The 21,999-nt window shown below is 34.5% G+C and overlaps 4 protein-coding genes across 4 annotated transcripts; 1 reads left to right on the top strand and 3 right to left on the bottom strand.

Annotated features, from left to right (window-relative positions):
* The first annotated feature begins 1,630 nt into the window (after window positions 1-1,630).
* LOC21394616 lies at window positions 1,631-12,780 on the top strand. The gene is made up of 18 exons (XM_024175532.1): window positions 1,631-2,075; window positions 2,610-2,668; window positions 2,896-2,977; window positions 3,210-3,277; window positions 3,912-3,981; window positions 4,107-4,188; window positions 4,358-4,422; window positions 6,648-7,640; window positions 7,872-7,934; window positions 8,014-8,060; window positions 8,660-8,705; window positions 8,804-8,883; window positions 9,538-9,651; window positions 10,522-10,603; window positions 10,930-11,055; window positions 11,607-11,687; window positions 11,891-12,016; window positions 12,292-12,780. Exons 1-18 carry the CDS (start codon window positions 1,764-1,766, stop codon window positions 12,367-12,369), a joined length of 2,574 nt encoding a protein of 857 aa, XP_024031300.1. The 5' UTR covers window positions 1,631-1,763; the 3' UTR covers window positions 12,370-12,780.
* LOC21394617 lies at window positions 4,836-5,343 on the bottom strand. Its single transcript, XM_024175534.1, has 2 exons — window positions 5,075-5,343; window positions 4,836-4,973 (listed from the first exon to the last, which is right to left on the bottom strand). Exons 1-2 carry the CDS (start codon window positions 5,285-5,287, stop codon window positions 4,836-4,838), a joined length of 351 nt encoding a protein of 116 aa, XP_024031302.1. The 5' UTR covers window positions 5,288-5,343.
* On the bottom strand, window positions 5,180-6,350 carry LOC112094511. Its single transcript, XM_024175533.1, has 2 exons — window positions 5,530-6,350; window positions 5,180-5,260 (listed from the first exon to the last, which is right to left on the bottom strand). Exon 1 carries the CDS (start codon window positions 6,047-6,049, stop codon window positions 5,558-5,560), a length of 492 nt encoding a protein of 163 aa, XP_024031301.1. The 5' UTR covers window positions 6,050-6,350; the 3' UTR covers window positions 5,180-5,260; window positions 5,530-5,557.
* A 5,735-nt stretch (window positions 12,781-18,515) lies between the features above and the next one.
* Window positions 18,516-21,171, bottom strand: LOC21394615 (uncharacterized protein PF11_0207). The gene is made up of 2 exons (XM_024175535.1): window positions 20,326-21,171; window positions 18,516-19,046 (listed from the first exon to the last, which is right to left on the bottom strand). The coding sequence occupies exons 1-2, from the start codon at window positions 20,981-20,983 to the stop codon at window positions 18,802-18,804; spliced, it is 903 nt and encodes a 300-aa protein (XP_024031303.1). The 5' UTR covers window positions 20,984-21,171; the 3' UTR covers window positions 18,516-18,801.
* Window positions 21,172-21,999: the final 828 nt, after the last annotated feature.

The raw sequence follows: 21,999 nt of genomic DNA, 5'->3' as shown, positions 1-21,999 counted from the left end.
TTTTGAAGATAAAAACGTATTTGAAATCATTGAGAACTAAAGAAGAGTTTTATACGATATTTTTCTTAAAATGGGATATTTTAAGACATGGTAGCAACGGTGATGGCCTAGAAATCATGATATGGAGATTGTATCCTTGGGGACATGACCCGAAACCCGGACGGGCCACTACGGTGGTGTTTGGTCTTACACTGGTCGTAAGTAATTTATCATTACTTGCTGGTGCCTGAAAATAGGTAATTTAAGTTTATTTTTCTTTCAAAAAAAGGTTGTTTGGTTCCGAATGATTCATTTGGGCATGTACTTTCATTTATTTATTCAATTTTATAAATTTATATCCTACTAGGCATTTCACTCACTTTTTCTTATTTTAAATGTAATTTAACCCCTCGTAGGTGACGCTAGAAATAACGTTGAATAGGTGGTTTCAACGGTGAGGAAATTCTAGTCAAGAAGAAAGGAACCGGTGCAATATTACCTTTATTATCGTATTCATTCAAGGCATGTATCAATTCTATGGATTGTAAACTTTAAACTTTACTAGATTGTGATTGATGTCAGTTATTTATATTTCTGTATTTGTATATGTATGTACAATGTGAAAACCCTGTGGTTGCCGGAGGCTGACTTTTGAAACTATTTTAACTCTGATTGTAATTTTATAAAGTCCGCCTCACTCTTTTTAAAACTTAATTTCCTTAAAATAGTGAAGTTTGTTTGGAAATTCTTAATTTAGACATCTTGTTGTGGGTGTTATTAATCATTATTATACTCAATCTCTCCGAGGCACTCCCCATGACATTATTCCCGTACTCAAAACCAATTTTCCATCTCCCATCCAATATGTCTTGAAACAAATGTTAACGAAATTGTCATTTTATTAACTAGGTTTTTTAGGGATTTTATTTTTTAGTAATTTCATTAAATATAATAACACCATATTTCCCCATGGACAACGTTTCACTATAGTTTTGATTGCCACAAGAAAAAAGTTATTAGCACTAATAGTCCGTAAGTGTAAGTATATTGACACTTTAGTCTTCAAATTTTTAATTTTTACAGATTAATCCTTGAATTTTTATTATTTTGATAGTTTAGGTCCGATAATAAAATTGATGAGAGACTTCTAAAATTTAATAGTAGTGATAGTGTTTTTGTTGCGTGACAACTTGAGATTTTATGAAAATAGTTACGTTAAATGCAAAAGGTTCTTTCTACTGCTGTTAAAACACATTGAGTTATAAGATTTTGTATAGAATATAACTATTTTTGAAATATTTTAAGTTATTACACGATAAAAAGATGATTTTTTATGTTAGTTTCAGAACTTTCTTCGCCATTGTGAGGGACCAAAATTATCAAAAAATAAAAGTTTAGGAACAATCTGTCAAAATTAAACGATTAAGGACCAAAGTATACCATATTTAAAGTTCAAAGGCTAACAATGATAATTACCTAAAAACAATAATAAAGGGGAAAAATTAAAGAAAGGGAAAAACAACTAATTTGAGGCCCATGAGTGTCGGAGCATAACGACAATACCGGTATTATGTCCGCACACGGCTTTCCACTACTTGTTTCTCAGACCTTCCATAAGCCAATCACAGTAAACCATTCCCAAGTTCCCAATCCCAGCTTTATATTAATCTCCTTATCAACCTTCCAAAATTACACATCTGCCACTGCCACTTCCACTTTCACTACTCTTATCATTTCATCTCCTTCTCCTTCTCTGCTTCGCAAAGCTTTCCTCTCTCTCAGCCATGGCGTCTTCTCTTCCAACACATTACGCTCTTCAATTTCTCAGCTGTTTCTCCTCAGTTTCTCCCAGACTCTGTTACCTCCGACGCCGTGAATTTTCTAGGCGATTCCCGGCTTCCGAGAAAGTTGCCGTCTTCACTTTCCGGGAAAATTTAAGAGGCGAAGATAAAGTTTACTCCGTCTACTGCCTCTGCAAAGCGAGTGCCGAGGTCGATAGGATTTCGATCGTCGACGAGAGCGAGCGACCGCCGTTCGACATCAATCTAGCTGTGGTTCTAGCCGGTTTTGCTTTTGAAGCCTATACTAGCCCTGCTGTAAATCTTCCTGAATCCCATTTATCTTTTCGCTTTTAGCTGGGGTTTGTTTGGTTTTTGGTAAAATTAGGGAAAATGGAACTACTTTAACTACCGAATTTACTGGAACTATCTTTTTGCCACGAAAACGTTAAGGATAAAGAGAAATATGGAACTTTGAATTGAAATCGGAGCAAAGAAACAATATGGAAATTCTTCTTCTTCTTTTTCAAATTTTCAATTTGTTTTTTCCTGTTATTTGCACTATTGTGTGGTTCGTTGCAGTGAAGGGAAAGAAAGAAAAGGAAGGGAAAATGACTGAAAATCTTGCTCATATTAAAGTTTTTCTCTTGACATAGGTGAGACTGGGATAAAAAAAAAGTATAAAAAGGACTATGAATTCTGAAATAACTATTTATTACATTTTTCTTTTTGCTAGCGAGCTTTATCATCATCATCACTATGACTATTTGTTACTTTGTACGCATAAATCATTATGCTGCAACTTAACTAGGTGCTGCTGACAGCAAATTATATTGACTCTGTGTTGTTCAGGAAAATATTGGTAGACGAGAAGTTGACGCGGCGGATTGTAAGACGGTGTATCTATCAGAGTATGAAATTTCTTCTAATGGATAGATTCTTCAGAATTTCTGTTATTTGCTTTTAATTTTTAAAAGGGATTCCCAGTCTTGTTGGCTTTCATTCACTTAAGAAAGAATAATAGTAACTCATAATTCATGACTAGTTCTAGAACATGATTTCAAAGCCTATCTATTACAAGTAAAATGGTCAATAAATTTATTGACGAACAGATGCGATTTTTCTTCCCTGAATGCAGATCATTTGTACGCGAGATATATGATGGACAAGTATTTGTAAAACTGAAAGAGGGTTTTGATCTTCCTGCCATGGATCCCTGGGTTTGTATTATGCTTTATGCACTGAGGTTCAGTTGTATCTTTTTGCATTGGACGTTTCGTTCATAGATTCAGAACCATGATTCAAAACCATTCTCAGTTTATGTGTGTTTTTTGTGAGAGAAAACATTGTAGCGAGCTACGAACCATGGTTCAAACCATGGCATGAATCCTCATACCAAACACAAGTGATCCAAATGTTTTTACACGTTTATAACTTTATCTTTGTTCTCAGGGGACAAGTGATCCATATGTGGTTATGGAACTGGATGGTCAAGTTGTCAAGAGCAAGATTAAATGGGGGTAAACTCTTGCTATTTTCATTTTTCCTTTTGAATCCATCTATATCTCTGCAGATAAAATGATATGTATATACTCATACTACACCAATCCATATTGTAATAGCTCTTCTAATACTGTGGATTGACTAGAACATCTTATCTTGTTTCATATAGTGTTTTATAGTTGTTATTAAGAATAGAGTGCAGCATATTTTGTGAACTGTAGCTTTAACAATACTGCAGCTTAGACATTTAAGAGTGCCTATGGGTTCTTGTGACAGGCTAGATGTTCCGACTTTTGTGAGAACCACTATTGCTAATGAAATAGTATCCAAAAAACGTAATATTGCTGAATTAGAACTATGGCCTCGTTCATTTCACCGATTCGAGTTTTCAATTCTAATTTTGCTACAATTAAAAGCTCTCAGAAAAAGTCATATCTAACTTTTTTTCTACTGTTAAAAGCTCTCACATAAAGTCACATCTCAGTTCGAATTTAAAAACTTGAATCAGTGAATTGAGTGAGGCCTATATCATACATATTTTAAACATGGTACATCAGAAGACGATTCCAAGGGGATGCAGAAAAAATTTGAAGCTTGATGTGATGTAACTTATAGCTTTTGATATATGTATAAATGATTAATTCATGTCAGGACAAAAGAGCCAAAATGGAATGAGGACTTCACTTTTAATATCGAGCAGCCTCCAAAGAGAAATCTTCAGGTCAATATGCAGAGTGCTAAATCTATAATTTCATTTGCTATGAGAAAAGATCTAATCCACTCTCAGTTTTTCCAGTTCTCGTCTTGAAATATTATACATTCTCTAACATGTAGATATAATTTTAGGTTGCAGCTTGGGATGCAAACCTTGTTGCTCCACATAAACGCATGGGGAATACGGGCATTAATCTGGAAAGCTTATGTGATGGTGAGAAGACAGTAGCGAATCCCTTACATGGTGTAGGATTCATATTTCTCAAGTCTGTTTCATTAGAAGAATTATGTATGTAAATGTTTTGTGTTTGTTTTGTAGATATACTGTATATCTGTATTTGAGTTCCTAGTACTGGTATGATGAGACAACTGCCTTTTGCTAGGAAATATGCATGAACTAGTGGTGGATTTGGAAGGGATGGGCGGTGGTGGAAAGTTAAAGCTGGAGGTAAGTTTCCTGGTGAAATGAACTTCTACATTGGTGCAAATATATATATATATATACATATATATATATATACATATATATATATATATATAGAGCTCTTCTTTTTCTTTTTTTGGTTGGGGGAATGAATCTTATTTGATGTTGACCAATGCATACTTTCATTTATTTCTCGGAAAAGACAATTACACTACTGACTGAAGAAGAAGCTTAAACAGAAAAACTGTGAAAAGAAAAGTCAATTCTTTAAGATATCCATTGAAGTATTTCCACGTACGTAGTTTTACAATCATTCATTTACAAAGTAGTTCTACAATTATTCATTCACATTTCACACACTCAACATATCATTTGCTTCCAAACCCATCAAAATGACGATTAAAGAAAAAGAGAGAAATTAAAACTGAAATCTGAATCTACAAAAGCTTGTAAAAGCAACTTCCACCAACAAGTAGGAAATGATATCTCTTTCCACAATGACACTCGAAGTGAATGTTCAGGTACTTCCCATCTCTCTCCACGCTAAGAGATTCCTGCAATTCCTTTTCAGGACCCTGTTAAAATAACATCAATTAAAAATGGCGTCATGATAATATTATTCTTAATATTAAATCAATAAAAAAAGAAAAACTTTTGAGAGTTAAAAGAAGCAGACATTAGTGGCATTGATATCTTTGTCGTAACCGTGATATGTTGTCGTTTCCACTCCTCCATTTTCTTCCTCTGGTTCTTCTTCTTCAACGAGTGATTCGGTTTGGTCCTCTGATTCATGTTCAACTCTCATGAACTCTTCCATCGACAAGTTTATCTCCTTCCAACAATTCCTAATCTTTGTCAGATTCTGCACCAAAAAGAAAAAAAAATACATTTATTCTGATGCAAATAAGAAAAATTAAGAACTGCCCATGTAATAATGGCCAAGAATAATAAGAAAGAAAATCAGATTCTATTGAATGAAACTTTGCATTATAGAGAAAACAAATTGATAACAATGATAAAAAAAGAAAGTAGCCCAGATCAAGAAACGTAAAATTAAACCAAGAAAATGGCGCTGATTTCAGAGATCAACCTTTTTAGATGAGGAAAAGAGAAGAAATCACGTTGATATACCTTCGAATTGTCAGTCTTGTCAAACTCATTAGAGCTCGAGGTCCTCGAAAGCGATTTCTCCGGGGACGGAAACGGAATGGGAACGGAGATAGATCGCCAGAGCAGCGGCGGCAGCCGAGGAGGCAGAGTAGTGGACGAGCGGGCCGAGATTCAGCGCGGTGTCCGGCGAGGCGTTCGACGAAACGCCCGAGGCCGAGGCCGGATAGGACTCTGGCGGGGACTGAACCGGAGGAGGAAGGTGTAAGGGGCCGGAGACGCAGCGCCGGAGGAGAGGATAAGCGGTGGGGGTGTTGGGGTCAAGAATGAGCTTTTTGGGTTGTTGGGAGTTGATGGAGGTCGGCGAAGGCCGTTTGTGGGAATTTCCGGCGCCGGAGAAGCCGCAGTTGGCGCAGGGAGAGTGGTCTTGTTGGTGATCGAGGCGGAGGACAGAGAAGTCCGGGGGCTCCGTGGAGTGCGGAGGAGCTTCGAGAGGGCTTTGCTGAATCACTTCTTGTTTCTGAACGAGCTGTTGATCTGCCATTCTTGTCTCAAAGTTTCTTTCTTTCTTTTTTTCTCTCTGGTCTTTCCTTATGCTTGCCTCTCTCTCTGAAAGTGTTTGTTTCTCTCTCTGTGTTTTTCTGCGGGGTTTGTTTATATAGAGCGGTGGAAGCGAAAGGAGTGATCTTTGAATTCTTAGCAGAAAAATGGTGGTTCACTTCGACTTCTGATATTGGAGGGAAAATAAACAACCAATGGAAAAAAAAAAAAAAAAAAAAAAAAAAAAAAAAAAAAAAAAAACCCAACAAAATATGATTTCATAAGTTTCCTAAATATGATTTCATAAATACTCCTGCTTTGTATCATGTTTTTATGGTACGTCGTCGTTTGTTAAGTTTCCTTCTTTAAATAAGTTAAATTGTTACTTTGGCGGAAAGAAAAGTTTGATGTGCATCAGTAATTTTAAGGACGAATGAGAAAGTTCTGGATTTTTTTTAATAAGAAAGTACTGGAATTTGAACATGAGAAAGTACCCAAAACCGTCATTTTCTCCCCTTTCATAGTGGGAAAAAGTCATTCAATTTCTCTTCCAGTTTTCAATATTTTCTCTTGACATTATTTTGCTAATGTTGAGGTTTCAGGTCAAGTATAAAACCTTTGCTCAAATCGAAGAGGAAAAGGAATGGTGGAGACTCCCTTTTGTTTCAGAATTTCTGCGTAAAAATGGTTTTGACTCTGCTTTGAAAATGATTGTTGGCTCTGAGACGGTCCAAGCCCGTCAGTTTGTGAAATATGCTTTTGGACAGCTAAAATCCTTCAATGATACTTACCTTACTAAGGATCGGATTTCGAACAGCGATAAAAATGGCAGAAATGAGATTGATAAATCTAATGAAGTTACTGAAGGTACTTCAACTAGTACAACTCACAATGATGGGAACAATTTAAAGGAGCTTCACACAGATAATGATGGATTGGGAAATGGGCATTCTGCTGAAGTTGTACCACAAGTTGGTGAGAAGACAGAATCAGATAAATATTTCTGGAAGAACTTTGCTAATGTTATCAATCAAAGTGTAGTTCAGAAACTTGGTCTTCCAATTCCGGAGAAATTTAAGTGGGATGGATTTGACTTATTGAACAGAATTGGTTTACAGTCGAAAAGTATAGCAGAAGCAGGTTACATTGAATCCGGGCTTGCTACTTCAGAAGGCATGGAGGTAGTCCATGACAAAGCAAGTGGCTCACTTGACATTAAAACCGTTCGTTCTTCCCTTCCGGATATAAAGAAAGCAACAGAGGATCTCTTGAAGCAAACAGATTCCGTCTTAGGAGCTTTAATGGTTTTGACAGCAGCAATTTCTGAATCAAACAAGGAAGCATGCCTTTCGGAAAAGAGTGTTAAACAAGAGGGTGTTTCTAGTGATGGAGATGTAACGAATGAGAAGCTTGCTTCACAAGATGGGCTAGTGTTGGATGAAAAGAAAGCTCAGGAGATGAAAGAACTCTTTTCAACTGCAGAGAGTGCCATGGAGGCATGGGCAATGCTTGCTACTTCTCTTGGACAACAAAGTTTTATAAAGTCAGAATTTGAGAAGATATGCTTCTTAGATAATGAATCAACGGACACACAGGTATATACATACATACGTACGTACATATATACACACACACACATATACATACACACACACACACACACACACATATACATGTGTGTGTATTTGTATGTATGTCTTTGCGAGGTGCTTGCTTTCTTGGTTAGACTTCCTTAAGAATGTGAAGAAGGGAATATGTTGTTTTGAACATTGTCGATAAAGAAATCTGATTATTTTTGTGAAATACTAAAGTAAGAAAAGCTGTAGGTGGCAATCTGGCGAGATTCTTCAAGGAGAAGATTGGTTGTTGCGTTTAGAGGAACGGAACAGGTGGGGCATACATTGCTGTTATTACGGGAGTTGAATGTGTCGCTTTCAGTTGAACATGCTTATTTATTTGATTTTGCAGACAAAATGGAAGGACTTGAAAACGGATTTAATGCTAGTACCAGCTGGGTAAGATCTACTCTTTCTCTCTCTTGTTTTGAGCAATTCATCTGATGTTTTCTCTGATATTGCATTTCTGAATGTTGTGCCCTTTAATCGTATCAGTTTTTGTTTCAATGAAGAATTTACAATGTACTAGATAAATTGCAACATATTTGTTAGTGTAGCCTAATGCTTCATCGTATTAGGGTTGGAGGACTTGCAATGCACTAGATAAATTGCAACATATTTGTCAGTGTAGCTTAATGCTTCGTCCTAGTAAGGGCCAGATATCACACATGTTCACAGTTAGCTTCCAGCTTTGCCATAAAGAAACTAGCTGCGTGAAACTTACGGCAGAATATGTACAGCTGCATGCTATTAATAAGCCTTTGTTTTATTAAATATTTTTCCAGATATTTTCCTTATCTCATGCTCATGTAGGCATAACTTACCATCCATAAGAAATGGAGTTCTGGTGTTTGGAATTATTTCAAGGGCTTTCCTTGTTCAGTTGTTGATTGTTTTTCATCTCAGCTCAGGCCCTAGATCTTGTGGTTTTGAGATGTCCCTCTTTTACGTTAAAGCTAGGTTGATAATTATGTGAATCATTCTATTTTATTTTTCAGGCTCAATCCTGAAAGGATTGGAGGAGACTTCAAACAAGAAGTTCAAGTAAGCAGTTGATACTCTGCTACAATTGCATGAGTTGCAAAGATTACTGAGGACGATTCGTTTCTTTTTTACATGCTGTGGTGATTGATTTATTTCAGGTTCACAGTGGTTTCTTAAGTGCATATGATTCGGTCAGAATAAGAATCATCTCTCTTATCAAGCACGCAATTGGTTATATGTAAGTTATGTCTTCAATGCATTTAACTGATTTTTATTTTTACAAATATGGTATTGTACGAATAGTTTTTGTGAGAAATAATTATGGAGGACCTATTTACTGCAATTTGATATGGTAGGATTCTTTTCAGTATATATGTAATATTTCCTATTTATTTTTAGGATTAAAATGATCTCCGCTAGCTACCAAATCTCTGAACATAAATTTTTGGAAGATTTAAAATAAGATCTCATACTCAACTAGGCCTTTTTCATGTAGAAATGTGGGAAAGAAATAGGAAGGAAAGAGAGATATATAACATAGGTGAGGAAAATGGAGCAAAAAAGGGGATGACTTTTCTACTATTGTATTTCATATGGATTCCTCCTCTAATCCTTCCATATTAGAAGTGACTAAAATTTTGGTTCTTCAAAGGATTTGAAATCCCTCACACCAATCAATTACCTCCTCTTTTCTCTCCTACCCAAAAACCCCTACATACAAAAATCCTTCCACTTATTCCCTCACCCCTCTCTTCTCTTTCCAATATTCCCTACTATTAAACAAGCTTAGTCAGGTTGCTGAGTATTATTTGTACTTTTTTTTCTCTTTCTGTTAAGTACTAGTTTTTGGGTTGAGGAAGCCAAAAAGTATTTTCTTTTTCTTCTATGACAGTGATGATCATGGAGAGTCGCCGCTTAAATGGCATGTTTATGTGACTGGTCATAGTCTAGGAGGTGCATTGGCTACCCTTCTAGCACTGGAACTTTCATCAAGTCAACTGGCAAAGTGAGTTATTCTCCTCCAGTAAGTTAAGCTTTTTGTCGATATTCTTGTTATCATATGTGTAGTCATCGTTGGTATGCTTCCAAATTTCCTTCATTTATTTGGTGTTTCTGGTGGGAATACCATTGTGACACAATGATCTATCGTATCTGCAAGACTTTAGTAAGTCGTTAGGGGTGTGGATGATTGTGTGTGGACAAGCATCACCACACAAAATATTAACCAGATGTGTCCTTTGTTTTATCCACTACCCGATTCTAGGCCAAATAGTTTTCTCTATTTTTTTTTTTAAGAGCTGTCAGAAGTCAAGCCAGAGCGATGTTGCCTTCTCACGGCTTTATCTGTCTCGCATGAAATGGTCACGGGAATGTAGAAACCGTGGCTATATTGAAGGGAAAAGTGAACTAGGATGACACACTTAAGTTTCTGCTTTGATTCTCGCCTAATGTGTCTGATCATTGTTTGGATGAGTACAAGGCAGCTTAACTTTAAAATTGCAATGATGATTTTGTGGTCAATATTAGGTTGTTTGTGATTTATGTTTTGAAAATTCAGACAAATAATACTGATTTAGCATGTGTAAGGGCAGCTGATGGCAAGAACATGGTGATCAGGAATTCAATATCAACTCTTGGTAGAAGGACAAAATTATCTTTTGAACTTCACTGGAAATTTTGATTTTGCTGAGGAATTTTAAAGACATCCTTATTTTAATCACCAAGCATGAGAAATAACAAAAAAGAACCCGTGATTTCTAGCAAACAATATAGAGTCGTTACATTTTATTTTATTTTGAAAGACAAACAGTATTGCCATTAAGCTTTCATTTCTAAAGATGATTTAATGTTTGATTTATGTATTTGTGTGTGCTAGACGTGGGGCAATATCTGTGACCATGTACAACTTTGGATCTCCTAGAGTCGGTAACAAACAGTTCGCAGAAGTTTACAATCAGGTAACAAAGAATGCGTATACATACAATCTGTCTTATCATGCTGTTTTCTTTTCTTCAGTGATGGTTAAAGTTTACGTCATATCATTTCTTTCCTATCATTTCCTCTGTGTGTGTGTGTTATATATGTCATCTCTGCTTGGAATATTTGCAAATAACCCCTATTATAAAGACTGTTTTTATGTCGATATGGTAGCTGCCACACTTCTTGTAGCCTCGAAATACTTTGAAATTTGTGAAGTGTAAATTTGTGACTCTTCTCTTATTTTGCTTGATGCTATATGATTGTCAGTGAATGTTTACACAACCCTCTATGCTTGTGTATTCAGAAAGTCAAAGATAGTTGGAGAGTCGTAAACCACAGGGACATTATACCGACAGTCCCACGCTTGATGGGTTATTGCCATGTAGCTCAACCTGTTTATTTAGCAGCAGGAGATCTAAAGATTGCTTTGGTGAGTAACTCGTTTTCAATCTCTTATGGAGGTCAATTATCAACGATAATGAAACCCACTCTAGGTTACAAAATATCATAACTTGTTGCATTCACGATCCTTGTGTTCTATGCATTTATATTTTTTTCCTAATGGCACACGACTGGTTTCGAATTCTAAGAATTACTTTGCTCTGCACTACTCATCAAATAGATAATCCGGATTGATCTTCTAGAACATAATTAGAACTTGTATATTATAACCCTATCCAGGTCTCTTCTGGTATTGAATGACTTATTATCATGAGTTGAATTGATCATCAGATCATCAGATTATCAATTATAATTTTGTTTCTAAGAAGTTTACTCTTTTTAGTTGGTAGCAATTAACATAGTGTCAGAGCATTGGTCGTTTTTTCTTATCTTTGAAAGTTGGTGACCCTGTTTAGTAATTTTTTAGCGGTGACTTAATATCGAGGAAACATGCCAATGACTATTTCGATAAATGCTTTTTTTATTTTTATTTTTTACAACTACAAATAGTATCTAATAAATGCAGTACATGCTATCCAGGAAAATTTGGAGCTTTTGGGAGATGGTTATCATGGTGACGTGATTGGGGAATCCACACCAGACGTACTCGTCAGTGAATTTGTATGTATCTTGCCTTTTAGTCTTTCTTATCGCAAGATTTTGAGTTATCCATTAACGATTGAATTTGCCAAGTTTGTCTTACTTTGATCTTTCACAATCTTTAGCAAGAAGTGCTTCGTTATTACTTATTAGGTCGATTCTTTTGATCGCCAAATTTGCCTTTCTGATATCTTACTGCAATAGTAACCCTTAACTTTGCACAGATGAAGGGTGAGAAGGAACTTATTGAAAAAATATTACAAACCGAAATAAACATATTCCGCGCAATCAGAGATGGGAGTGCACTTATGCAACACATGGAGGATTTCTATTACATCACATTGCTAGAGGTAAAATATTTGTTGAATGATTATCTTCTCAACTTTTTTGCTGCTTCGAATTTCATGGTTGCTGAGAGTCTGTACAAGAACTTGGAGTAGTTATTCAGAAATATATTTCTTCTACTTTACGTATTGTTTGCAACGAATATTGATGGAAGATTTAGTTGAATATCATAGCATGTTTTGCTCTATTTAATAAATCATTGGTTGTTTGTAATTTGCATACCTGAATAGGTCCTCAATCTTTTCTTCTTCTTGTTTTTTTTCCCCCCCTCGTATAACAGAATGTGAGATCCAATTACTTGAATGCTGCAAGATCGAACTCCAGTGATCAAGATAGCTTAACAGTTGGTCGAGGTTAGCAACTCATGAACCTAAGAAGCTGAGATACACAGATTTAGCTCATATGTCTCTTTAATATCCCTTTAATATGTTTTTTACGCGTCTTATTGATTATGCCACGTCAATTAAAATTATATCATGACTTTTTAATTGACATAATAAAAAATTTTGATTGACGCGGCATTTCATTGACGTGTCATGATTTTATTAGAGGGAGATAAAGAGGACAAAAATAAAGAGACACAGAAGTTGGTTCTGATATACACATTCTTGGAGATATTCGTATTATGAATGTTGCCCAGCTATAGGAATTCTCATGTTGTGTTGTATTACAGTCATATTTCCTTCCACATTATACTGAGATTAAGGCTTCTTGCTGGAATGAGAAAGCAAAAATAGCAGCCATTTGGAATTATGACATTGGCTTAACTAAAGACCATAAACTTGTAAAGCACGTGTGTCGAAAAGTTAGGAGTTAGTCATTTTAGGATTTATTTTTAATATTACTATTTGAACAAGGGGGGCGTCTATTAATACCACCTATTATACTTTTTACACACTTATTTTTAATAAATTTTTTATTATTAAATTATCCATTAATAGAATTACGTTTAAGGACAACAATCTTTTAAAACAAGGCAATTTTTAAAAATGCCTCTTGAAATAAAGCCCCTTTTTATTTTTACCTCTTAACATTAGCCCATATGTTTTTACATAGACTAAAACTAGCTAAGAGGTAGAGTTTTTTAAAAGAAGTATTTTTAGTAAGTCACATACTTTAGTCAGGTAGATTATGTAATTTCTCTTTAAAAAAATATTAATTATACACCCCACTTAAAAAAAATTTATTACCTTGTAAAAAATTTTGCAGCGAAAAAGTTTTTTTGGAGAGAGTTTCCGATTCATAATCGTTACTTTGCTTCACTTCCTTTCGTTTATTACTGATTGTATACATACGTTTCTTTTCCTCCCTTCTTTATATGTATTGTTTGTATATAAATCTCTTACCATCTTGAGTATTATTTAACCTCTCTTCCTCCTAAATTAGGATAAGGTTGAACTTGTTATTTTTTCTGATTTAACAGGTATTTAGGTTTATTTTTGAACTTGTTATTTTTTCTGATTTAACAGGTATTTAGGTTTATTTTTGAACTTGTTATGGAGATAAGGAGCTGATCTTATCTCATATTTTAGGCTATTAACATTATGCATTGGTTTTTTTTAGCCTATTTGCATTATGTATCTTATCTCTTATTTTATGTATTTTTGGTTTTCTTTTATGAGAATATGTATTTTCTGTTTTTCATTCAATAAAGAATCGGTTTTTTTCTTTTTTTTTTTTTTTTTTTGAAAATTACTACTTTAGAGTGCATGCCTTTGAATATTTTCACATTACTCTTTATTAATACTCTTTTGACTATTATAATTTAGGGATATTAATCAAAAATAAAGGTACATTCTGAGGAGTATTTGTATTCTTTTCCAAAAACATTTCTCGAAATTAGTTTTCAACATGTTTAAAATGAAATGTATATTTATGTATATTTCTCACCGAAAAATCTTCCCCTCTTTCCCTAAATAATGCAAAAGGGCAAGTTAAATGTTATCTTGCAAAGCACATTATTATTATTTATTTTAGGCTAGTAATTGATTACAAGCTTTTAAATCTTTTCTTTCATCATGGAGGAAAATAGTTTCTAAATCTCACAGAGCTTGTTTAGAGTTGCCAACGCTAGTTGATCAATCTCCCTAATGGAGATATCCTCCAGTTCTCTCTTGGTTGCAAGGAGAGACCGTTGAAGCTCTTGCTGTAATTCCTGAGGAATTGAGGCCATGTATACTTGGTGAAGGTTGGGATCATTGAATTCGTTGAGCAAGTAGTATCGCCGTGACATTCCTTGATAATGAAATTCAATGTCTTTTCTTTTTAAAGAATATCATTTCATTTCAAAGTATTCCTGGGGCATATAGTCTCTTATAAACTCTTGGTATATGATCCCAAGAATTCCTACTGCATTATCTGCCTTGATAAACTAGAGTTGTCTGTATCCTTTGAGACTTTGGAACCAATCTCTGAGGGTACCAGTAAATCTGGAAGCAAACTCTCTAAGGACGACTTCCAATTGTGCTTCAGGTTTTGACATCTGTAGATCAATCCATGCTCCGAATTCATTGATTCTTTCTCTCCATTGGTATGGAGAAACTTTATCAAAGGTATACCAAGGACCAGTTGTTGGCTTAGAGAAGACATTTTCTAATCGTTGTTGTGCATCAGGGGGTTCTTCTATTATGGGAGAAGATGGTTCTCCCATTTCTTCATAGGTCTGTTGCTTATTCGATCCTGTGGAGGTAGCCATTAGTAGCCGCGTAATGTCCATGGTTTCTTCAAATTCTTTCGAATCTTCAGAGCTAACTGTTGTTTCAAATGATTCTAAATATGTTTTTGAATGTTCTGAAACCGCTTCTAACTCTAGAGAGGTTGTCATCTGAGCTAGGGAATATTCCGCTTCTAACTCTGAAGCGAGTACCATGTGAACCGGGGAATATTCTGAGCTTTTCCACTTTTCTTCTGTTGCAAACTTGGCTTTTTGTGGAGCTGGCTCTGTAGCAGGCTTGGCCTTTTATGGAGCTGGCTCATCTTCTTCTGATAATAGACTCATTCTGGAGGTTTTCTTTGTTGAAGAAGTTGGCTTTACTGAAGGAGTTGGTTTCGACCAGGTCGGGTCTTTGAAGACTTCATGGGTCATTTTGAAGATCTTTAAATAGTCTAGCTGAGCTGGGTACGAGTATGAAGGGAAGAATGAGGATCCACCAAACGGAGGAAGCTACTAAGAAAGAGGATCAAACATTCTCATTTCTCTTCTATCTAGATCTTCATCAATATGTCTGAGCTGAGCCTTTAGATTTTGGATCTCTACTTTCTTTGTGTCAAATTCTGGTCCAATGTACCTCTGGTTGATGAAGTTCCTTAGGTCAGATTCTGACTGCTTGATTCTTGATTGGAGGCTTTTGTAGAGTCTCTGAACATCATCGCTGAGGCTGTCAAGCTTCTTGTCAGTGAGGTTGGACTGGGCTATGACCTTGTCAACCTTTGTTTCAATCTTTTGTAGGGCCTGGTTTTGAGCTCTGGCATTTTGATTTTGCCAGTTCAGAACCTCTTCTACTTGGGATGAAGGTTTTGGCTTTCCATTTGGTTGTATCTCTGATGGCTGAACATATGGCTAGTGGTGGGCTTGTGTCATGACTGGCACGGCCCTGCATTGTGCAGGGTCGTGCCAGGGCCGGGCCTGAGGAGAAACTCTCAGGTCCAACACTAGCCCTCGGCCCTAGTCCATAAAGGCCAGGGCCGGGCCCGGGCCCTGGCCCTTTTAATTTTTTTTGCAATATTAATTAAAAAAATATATATCATATGCCCCCTAAAAGATGTGATTTTATTGAACTGAAATAATATGAATAAATACACATAAATGACTAGCTCATTAAAAACCTTACTAAGTAAAACTCATGGGGAGATCGGGATAAAACCTTAGCGAAGAAAAAATAGTGTAGTATTCTAAAATGGTAAATTACACTGTTGAAGAATTGCTTTCAGAAGATACTGTTATGTCTAAGTTCAAAAAATGTTCTTGAATTGAATCATCTGTATAGTGTTGTTTTTGTCTTCTAGCATCTTCTCAGTATTTAACGCACATTAGCCTCTCTAAGATATCGGGATACATTTTGCTCCTCTTCTCGTTAAGAATTCGGTTGTTTTACTAAATGCTTGCTTCGATGCTACCGTTGACACTAGACTTGTCAGAATGTCATGTACTATTATGGATAGTGTTGGGAAACGATCGGTCTTGCTCCTTCACCACTGTAAGATGTCCAGTTTGTCGTCATCCATTACAAAATTTGATTCAAAATATTTAACTAGTTTGGTTGACGTTTGTGTTGATGACGATCTTGACGCTTTCTCCTTCTTCTTCAAGAAGCTCCACGATGAACCTTTAGGCCCCAAACTGCTTCTTGACGTCGAAGTTTCTTGTTCATTTTGACCTCTTTCGTATTTTACTTCATACAAACCAAATAATTTTTTTTAACATTTTCCTTGCATCGACAATAGTTAGTTGCATATGAATATCTAATTTTTTTGCTGTAGCAGACATCAAAGATTCCGTCCCATGTAATCCGCATATAAAATCTAAAATGATTGCTAATACATATAACATAGGATAACCGGCCTAATAACTTTTAAATTTAGCTTATTATACTATGTTTCTAACTATATTGACGATATACTATAGAAAGTGCAATTTAAAGGGACAAAATAATTGTTAATTTCACAATATAGTATATAATTCAAATGGTTGGTTGTTTTGTAGCGTGTCAATTTTATGGGACCTATCAAAAGCTCTTTTTTTTTCTTCTTTTTTTTTTTTTAAGAATCAGCTCTATCATATATAAGCTTATTCTAATAGGAACTAGATTTATACTGTTTTTCTTCAACCAAAAAAATATATATACTGATTATTCTTTCCATATGACGGAGAGAAAAAAAAAAAGATAACTAACTAAATAAAAATTTTAAATTTGCATACTATATAGTTGCTGAGTTGCGTAAGAGATACAAAAATGTACGGTTCACACTAGCAAGTGTTGTGATTTTCTTAGATGTATGCCAACATCGTAGGTGAAGTACCTATGTATCTAATTGGACAATGTTGAAGAGGATTTCTTTAGTGGACACTGAAAAAATAACTTTTCAATTTGTTTTCGGCCGTTAAATTTATATTAAAAATTATTTATTCTGTATATTTTTTAATGTAATATGATTTGATCAAATTTATTAGTCAAAACTTTACAGGCCCTACGTAAGAAAGACCTAATGTTGAAATTGTAAGCTTTCTTTCGTCTTCCACATGTCAATCTGCAGCTGGATTGCTACCCTAGGTTGCAGGCTCTTGGAAACTTCTCAACTCAACCATTAATCAAATCAATAATAAAATATGAGTTTCTCTAGCAGAGTCTTCCTATCTGCAACGGTTAATTTTTGGTTCATTTTTTCTAATTCCTATTAAGAAGCTCCCAAGGAAAATTTCAAACTAATCAACAAAACTAATAATAAATAAAAACAAGTCAATTTGATTTGATTTAATTTAATTTTGGTTGTTGGTTATTATAGTTTATTCGTTTTTTTTAAAACCCCTATTTTTTTTTTTTTGAAAATGAAAACCCCTATTTTTAAATACATATAAGAGAAATGACTTTTTCTCATTCAAATGTAGATTAGAAGCAAGTTGGTAAGAAAAATATAAGAGAACATTAATCTAGTGCTGAAAGTGTTTTGTCCATTGATAAAATGTTGTGTAACAGTTCATGGGGTCTCATGCTATTCTTTAAAACAATGTGAACAAGTTTGACTCTTTTAAGTCGAGCTATCTTTTGAGTAAAATTTAATAGGTTTTTTATTTTATTGGAGAGTCTTTTAATTTTTAATCTAAACAAAGAAGTAAAAATTTGAGTCTATTTTTTATTGAATAGCTATCCGATAACACCAATTTTCTCCTTTTTTTTTTTAAGGAAAAAAATTTGTGGAAAGAAGTAAAAATTTAGGGTGCGTTTGAAATTGGTTTTAAAATGATTTTATTTTCATTAAGAAGTAAAAATGAGATTGTTTTGAGAATCATTCTGAAAATAATTCTGAAATTGGGTTTAATTAGTTTTTTAAAAGATTATTTTAAGTATAATAGAAGAGTGAAATCGTGTTTGATTATAATTATTAATTAATATATTATAATATTATTGATAAGTATTAGAAAATGAAAACAGAAAAGTGAAAATAACTTTTAATTGTTTTCTAAATTCCTTCACAAAAATTATTCTCACTGTTTTCGTTTTCATTTTCGTTCTCGTTTTCAAAATATTTTTTAAATAAATGCCGTTTCGTTTTCAATTTCATTTTTTTCTCATTGAAAAACGTTAAAAACGTTTTAGAAACGAACAGACCCTTAGTTTTCATTACAACTCTTCTAGGATCCCTGTAGGAAAACGCCAGGGGCCTTAGCTGCAGGAGACGTACTGATGGGAATAAGTTTGCCAGTTATCAGTAACATTCATTCACATTCCCCCCAACAAGCCATTAATTCCTATGTTCCACGACAAGTCGAAAGCTTATCCCTTCCAATACAAAAAACAAATTTGGAGTTTATTAGACCAACTTGTGACTTCATAACTTGTTGGGATGTGAAACTTTGCTCAAAAAAGCCTGAGAGCAAATTCATCATTATCCTTATTTTGGGACCATGGGACATTACATTCTTTAAAATAAAATAAAAAACACAACATTTATAGCTCAGCCTATTTACATCTAAGCTACTACTAGTAAATTGCTCAATTATGCATCATCATATCTAGTTCTTTTGCCTTAATAAAAATGAGCAATTTTCTTTGCAACTTATAATTTTCTACAATTATTTCCGACCTTGTGTGACAAAAACTTTCTTGGATGGAGTCTTGGCGTGCAACACTTTCTTGCTGCTCATAATCCGCAGACTTTGCCTCAATATGTCCACCTCTCTGTCTTTCTTGTACAATTCTCGTTCCATACAAGCTAATCTTGATTTCAAATCTTTTATGGTCTCTTCTTTTGCTTGTAGCTCTCTTTTTAGCTCTTCTGCCATGTCTTCCTCCTCTGCTTTCCAATATAATCCACCTTCTGTACAAAATAACAACAAATAGCTAGTGAGTGTTATATTAATTTGTCAATTCTTGGTCTAAGATCATTTTTCCCACAATCTTTGTGGAACTCACACATGAACATAAATATTGGCAAAAAAAAAAAAAAATGGGGCTTAAGTTTGCTTAAAAAAAAAAAAAAAGGACTGATGTTTATTAAAGGTGTCATCTTATTTTTTTTTTTTTTGTTATAATAAGCCCAATTAATCAAGAATTATATATAGTTAGAACAAGGCTCAAAGCTCTTAAAATGTGTAAAGTCAAACTTGGATTCCATGTGATGGCAGTCACTATTGAACTAAAAATTTAAAGACAACAATAGTAAACTTGCCAAGAATAACACTACTATTTATAAGCACATGTATCGTACAATAAAAAAACGTTTTATTCCCCTAATATGCAGATTAGTTCTGGTCAAATACACATAATAATCAAAGACATGATGAATGGTTTTTTTTTTTTCACATGTTCCAACTTATTAAAAATCCTTGAGTTGTGTTAGCCATGAAATATTTGTACTTCTATCATTTTCTTATGAAAGGAAGTACAAAAGGAATAAATGCTTTGATGGAGAAATTAATAAAGTCATGAAAACAGCCAATAGTAATTAAGATGACCATGTCGGTTAATGAATAGCAAAATGACTGCAAAGTGAATTTTGTATGGCAATTATCAGAAGGAAAATAAAAAAAAATAAAAAAAAAAAGTGCGGTTTTGTATGGGACTAGAGCTACTAAATGATACATTTTTCACTTCATTTCCCAATTCCCATCTAATCGAACTTTAATTACCCCAATGCTCTCTTCTGCCTTGTAACCTTTTCTCTTCATCTATACGACATGTCGTATAACATGCTCAATTAGTTAATTCCTCAAGAATAACTAGGAATAGCACAAATCCTACAAGACTTTAATCCTTAAAGATTCTACACTTATTTGCTATCATTGGCTATTCAAAATCGAAATTTAGAAGGGGCGGGGGTAAGAGCCTTCCCCTTCTTAGTTTTCACCCCACTATGAATTTTGTTTATTTACTTTATTTTTGCTGCATCTTCATACTAATTGTGTTGATAATTATCAAATTCCAATCATATAACGTGAGAAGAAGCATAGTAAGATTTAGCCTTTTCTCCTATAAAAAAAAAAAATATATATATATATATATGTATATATATATTCTCAGCATATGCTCGCCACATGTTAAACGTGAGTGTGTGTTTGTTGAGAGAGAGAGAGAGAGAGAGAGAGAGAGATAATCACCATGAGTCCTCTGAATGAGATCATCAAGCTCCATCTTAATTGCCAGGTAAAGCTGCTTCCACTTCTCAACAGTCTCATCTCTTCTTGCTCTCTCTTCCCTCATTTGATCCACCAAAAAATTAGCACCCACAAAAGCCCACTGTTCTTTCCCATTAATTACACAACCACCCTTCTCTCCCCCAATATTTACACTTTCCTCCTCAATTTCTCTAATCCTCTCATCCTTCTCCTCCACCATTGCCTTCAACATCTTAACCTCCTCCTTGAGCTTCTTCCTCTCTTGCTTCCACTCAGCCTTCTTGAATGCAAAAGCCATCATTTCCTTCTCATATGCTGTAGTAGTGATACCATTACTACTTTTATTAATTTCTTTCACTTTCACCCTCTCATACATTGACTTATCATGACTCACTTCCTCTTGGATAAATCTGATCTTTTCCTTCAACCCCTTCACATGATTTTTCTCACATAAAACCCCCCTTCTATGCCTGCTTGAATTCCCACCCATTTGAAAGAGAAAAAAAAAAAAAAAAAGAATTAAAGGCTTAGTTTTCTCTATCTCTTGTGCAAAGTGAAGGAAAATTCTTCTTGATGTGTGAGAAAGTGATGGATGAGTATTGAGTAGTGAGAGAGAGAGAGAGAGGGGTGTGAGTGACATAAATTCTATGGAGAGGCTCCTTCCTCCATTAATGAAGGAGCCTACTTTGGGGCTTGCCTATTTTTATAAGCTAAACTTGTTAGGCCTCGCTAAGTCGAATTATTAATGGAAGTGCCAATGAGGCTCGTGAATGCCTGACTGTGGATGGCGATTATAGATTGGACATATACATGACTGATATGCAAGTATAAAAGGGAACAAAGCTAAGTCACATGCACAATTATAAATATATTTTTTGGGTTTTTGCAATTTTACCCTCTAACTTTGATTGAACTAGCAATCAGTCGCCCTTCAACTTTTAGTTGTGGCAAATTAACCTTTGAATTATTTAATAAATATTATAAAGTGCCTCCATCAAGTGATATATAGACAATAATTTCGTTAGTTTAGGGACTCAAATATTAAAGATTTTTAAATTAAGGACCAAAAGTGCTAAGAGTTCAATTATTATAAGACCAGAGACGCAAGTGATTTTTTTTTTTTTTTTTTCCCCTTTGAAGTGTAGGTTGGGTCTAAGAAATCACATCTCAATAATTAGCCAGGAGGCCAACTTCTTTATGGGTCCGACACGTTTTCTCCAATGACGTGTTGATAATATTTCAAGGGGTTTGTCTTGTGAGCATCTTCTCACAGTTTCAAACTTAGATGGGTGGGACTCTACATTATTGCATATATTCCTTAATCTTATGATTGCATTCTCAAGTCCTTAAAAAGTAACGTGAGGTTTAGATTATAGATTTAAAATTATATTTTAAAATTATTTTTAATTTATGTGTATTTTTAAAAAAAAAATATATTGTAATAAATTACGAATTATTATTTAAATTAGGATACAAATCTTTATATTAAACACCTCAAAACCAAACCACACAGTTTACGAATTATTGTTTCTTTTAGTCCTCCAAAATCTGACAAGTTCTCCCGGAAAATTATCCTTTCTTCCATTCCAATTATAGCATTTTCTTTTGGATCTTCGATGATAGTTTTAGTTCGCAATTACGTACATAGCATTTTCT

The sequence above is a fragment of the Morus notabilis genome, unplaced genomic scaffold (genome assembly GCF_000414095.1).
Source record: "Morus notabilis unplaced genomic scaffold, ASM41409v2 Scaffold792, whole genome shotgun sequence".
Taxonomy (NCBI): Eukaryota; Viridiplantae; Streptophyta; class Magnoliopsida; order Rosales; family Moraceae; genus Morus; species Morus notabilis.
The sequence above is the reverse complement of the archived record's forward strand: the minus strand, read 5'-3'. Positions and strand labels throughout refer to the sequence as shown.

Excerpts from the sequence above, each read along its gene's own strand:
- LOC112094511 (XM_024175533.1), bottom strand. The coding sequence starts at position 6,049 with ATGGCAGATCAACAGCTCGTTCAGAAACAAGAAGTGATTCAGCAAAGC.
- LOC21394615 (XM_024175535.1), bottom strand. The coding sequence starts at position 20,983 with ATGTCACTCACACCCCTCTCTCTCTCTCTCTCACTACTCAATACTCAT. Across the intron at positions 19,047-20,325 it reads TCTCATTCAGAGGACTCATG|AAGGTGGATTATATTGGAAA; the intron begins GTGATTATCTCT and ends TATTTTGTACAG.
- LOC21394616 (XM_024175532.1), top strand. The coding sequence starts at position 1,764 with ATGGCGTCTTCTCTTCCAACACATTACGCTCTTCAATTTCTCAGCTGT. Across the intron at positions 2,076-2,609 it reads AAGCCTATACTAGCCCTGCT|GAAAATATTGGTAGACGAGA; the intron begins GTAAATCTTCCT and ends TGTGTTGTTCAG. Across the intron at positions 12,017-12,291 it reads ATTACATCACATTGCTAGAG|AATGTGAGATCCAATTACTT; the intron begins GTAAAATATTTG and ends CTCGTATAACAG.
- LOC21394617 (XM_024175534.1), bottom strand. The coding sequence starts at position 5,287 with ATGTATTTTTTTTTCTTTTTGGTGCAGAATCTGACAAAGATTAGGAAT. Across the intron at positions 4,974-5,074 it reads AAGATATCAATGCCACTAAT|GGTCCTGAAAAGGAATTGCA; the intron begins GTCTGCTTCTTT and ends TTATTTTAACAG.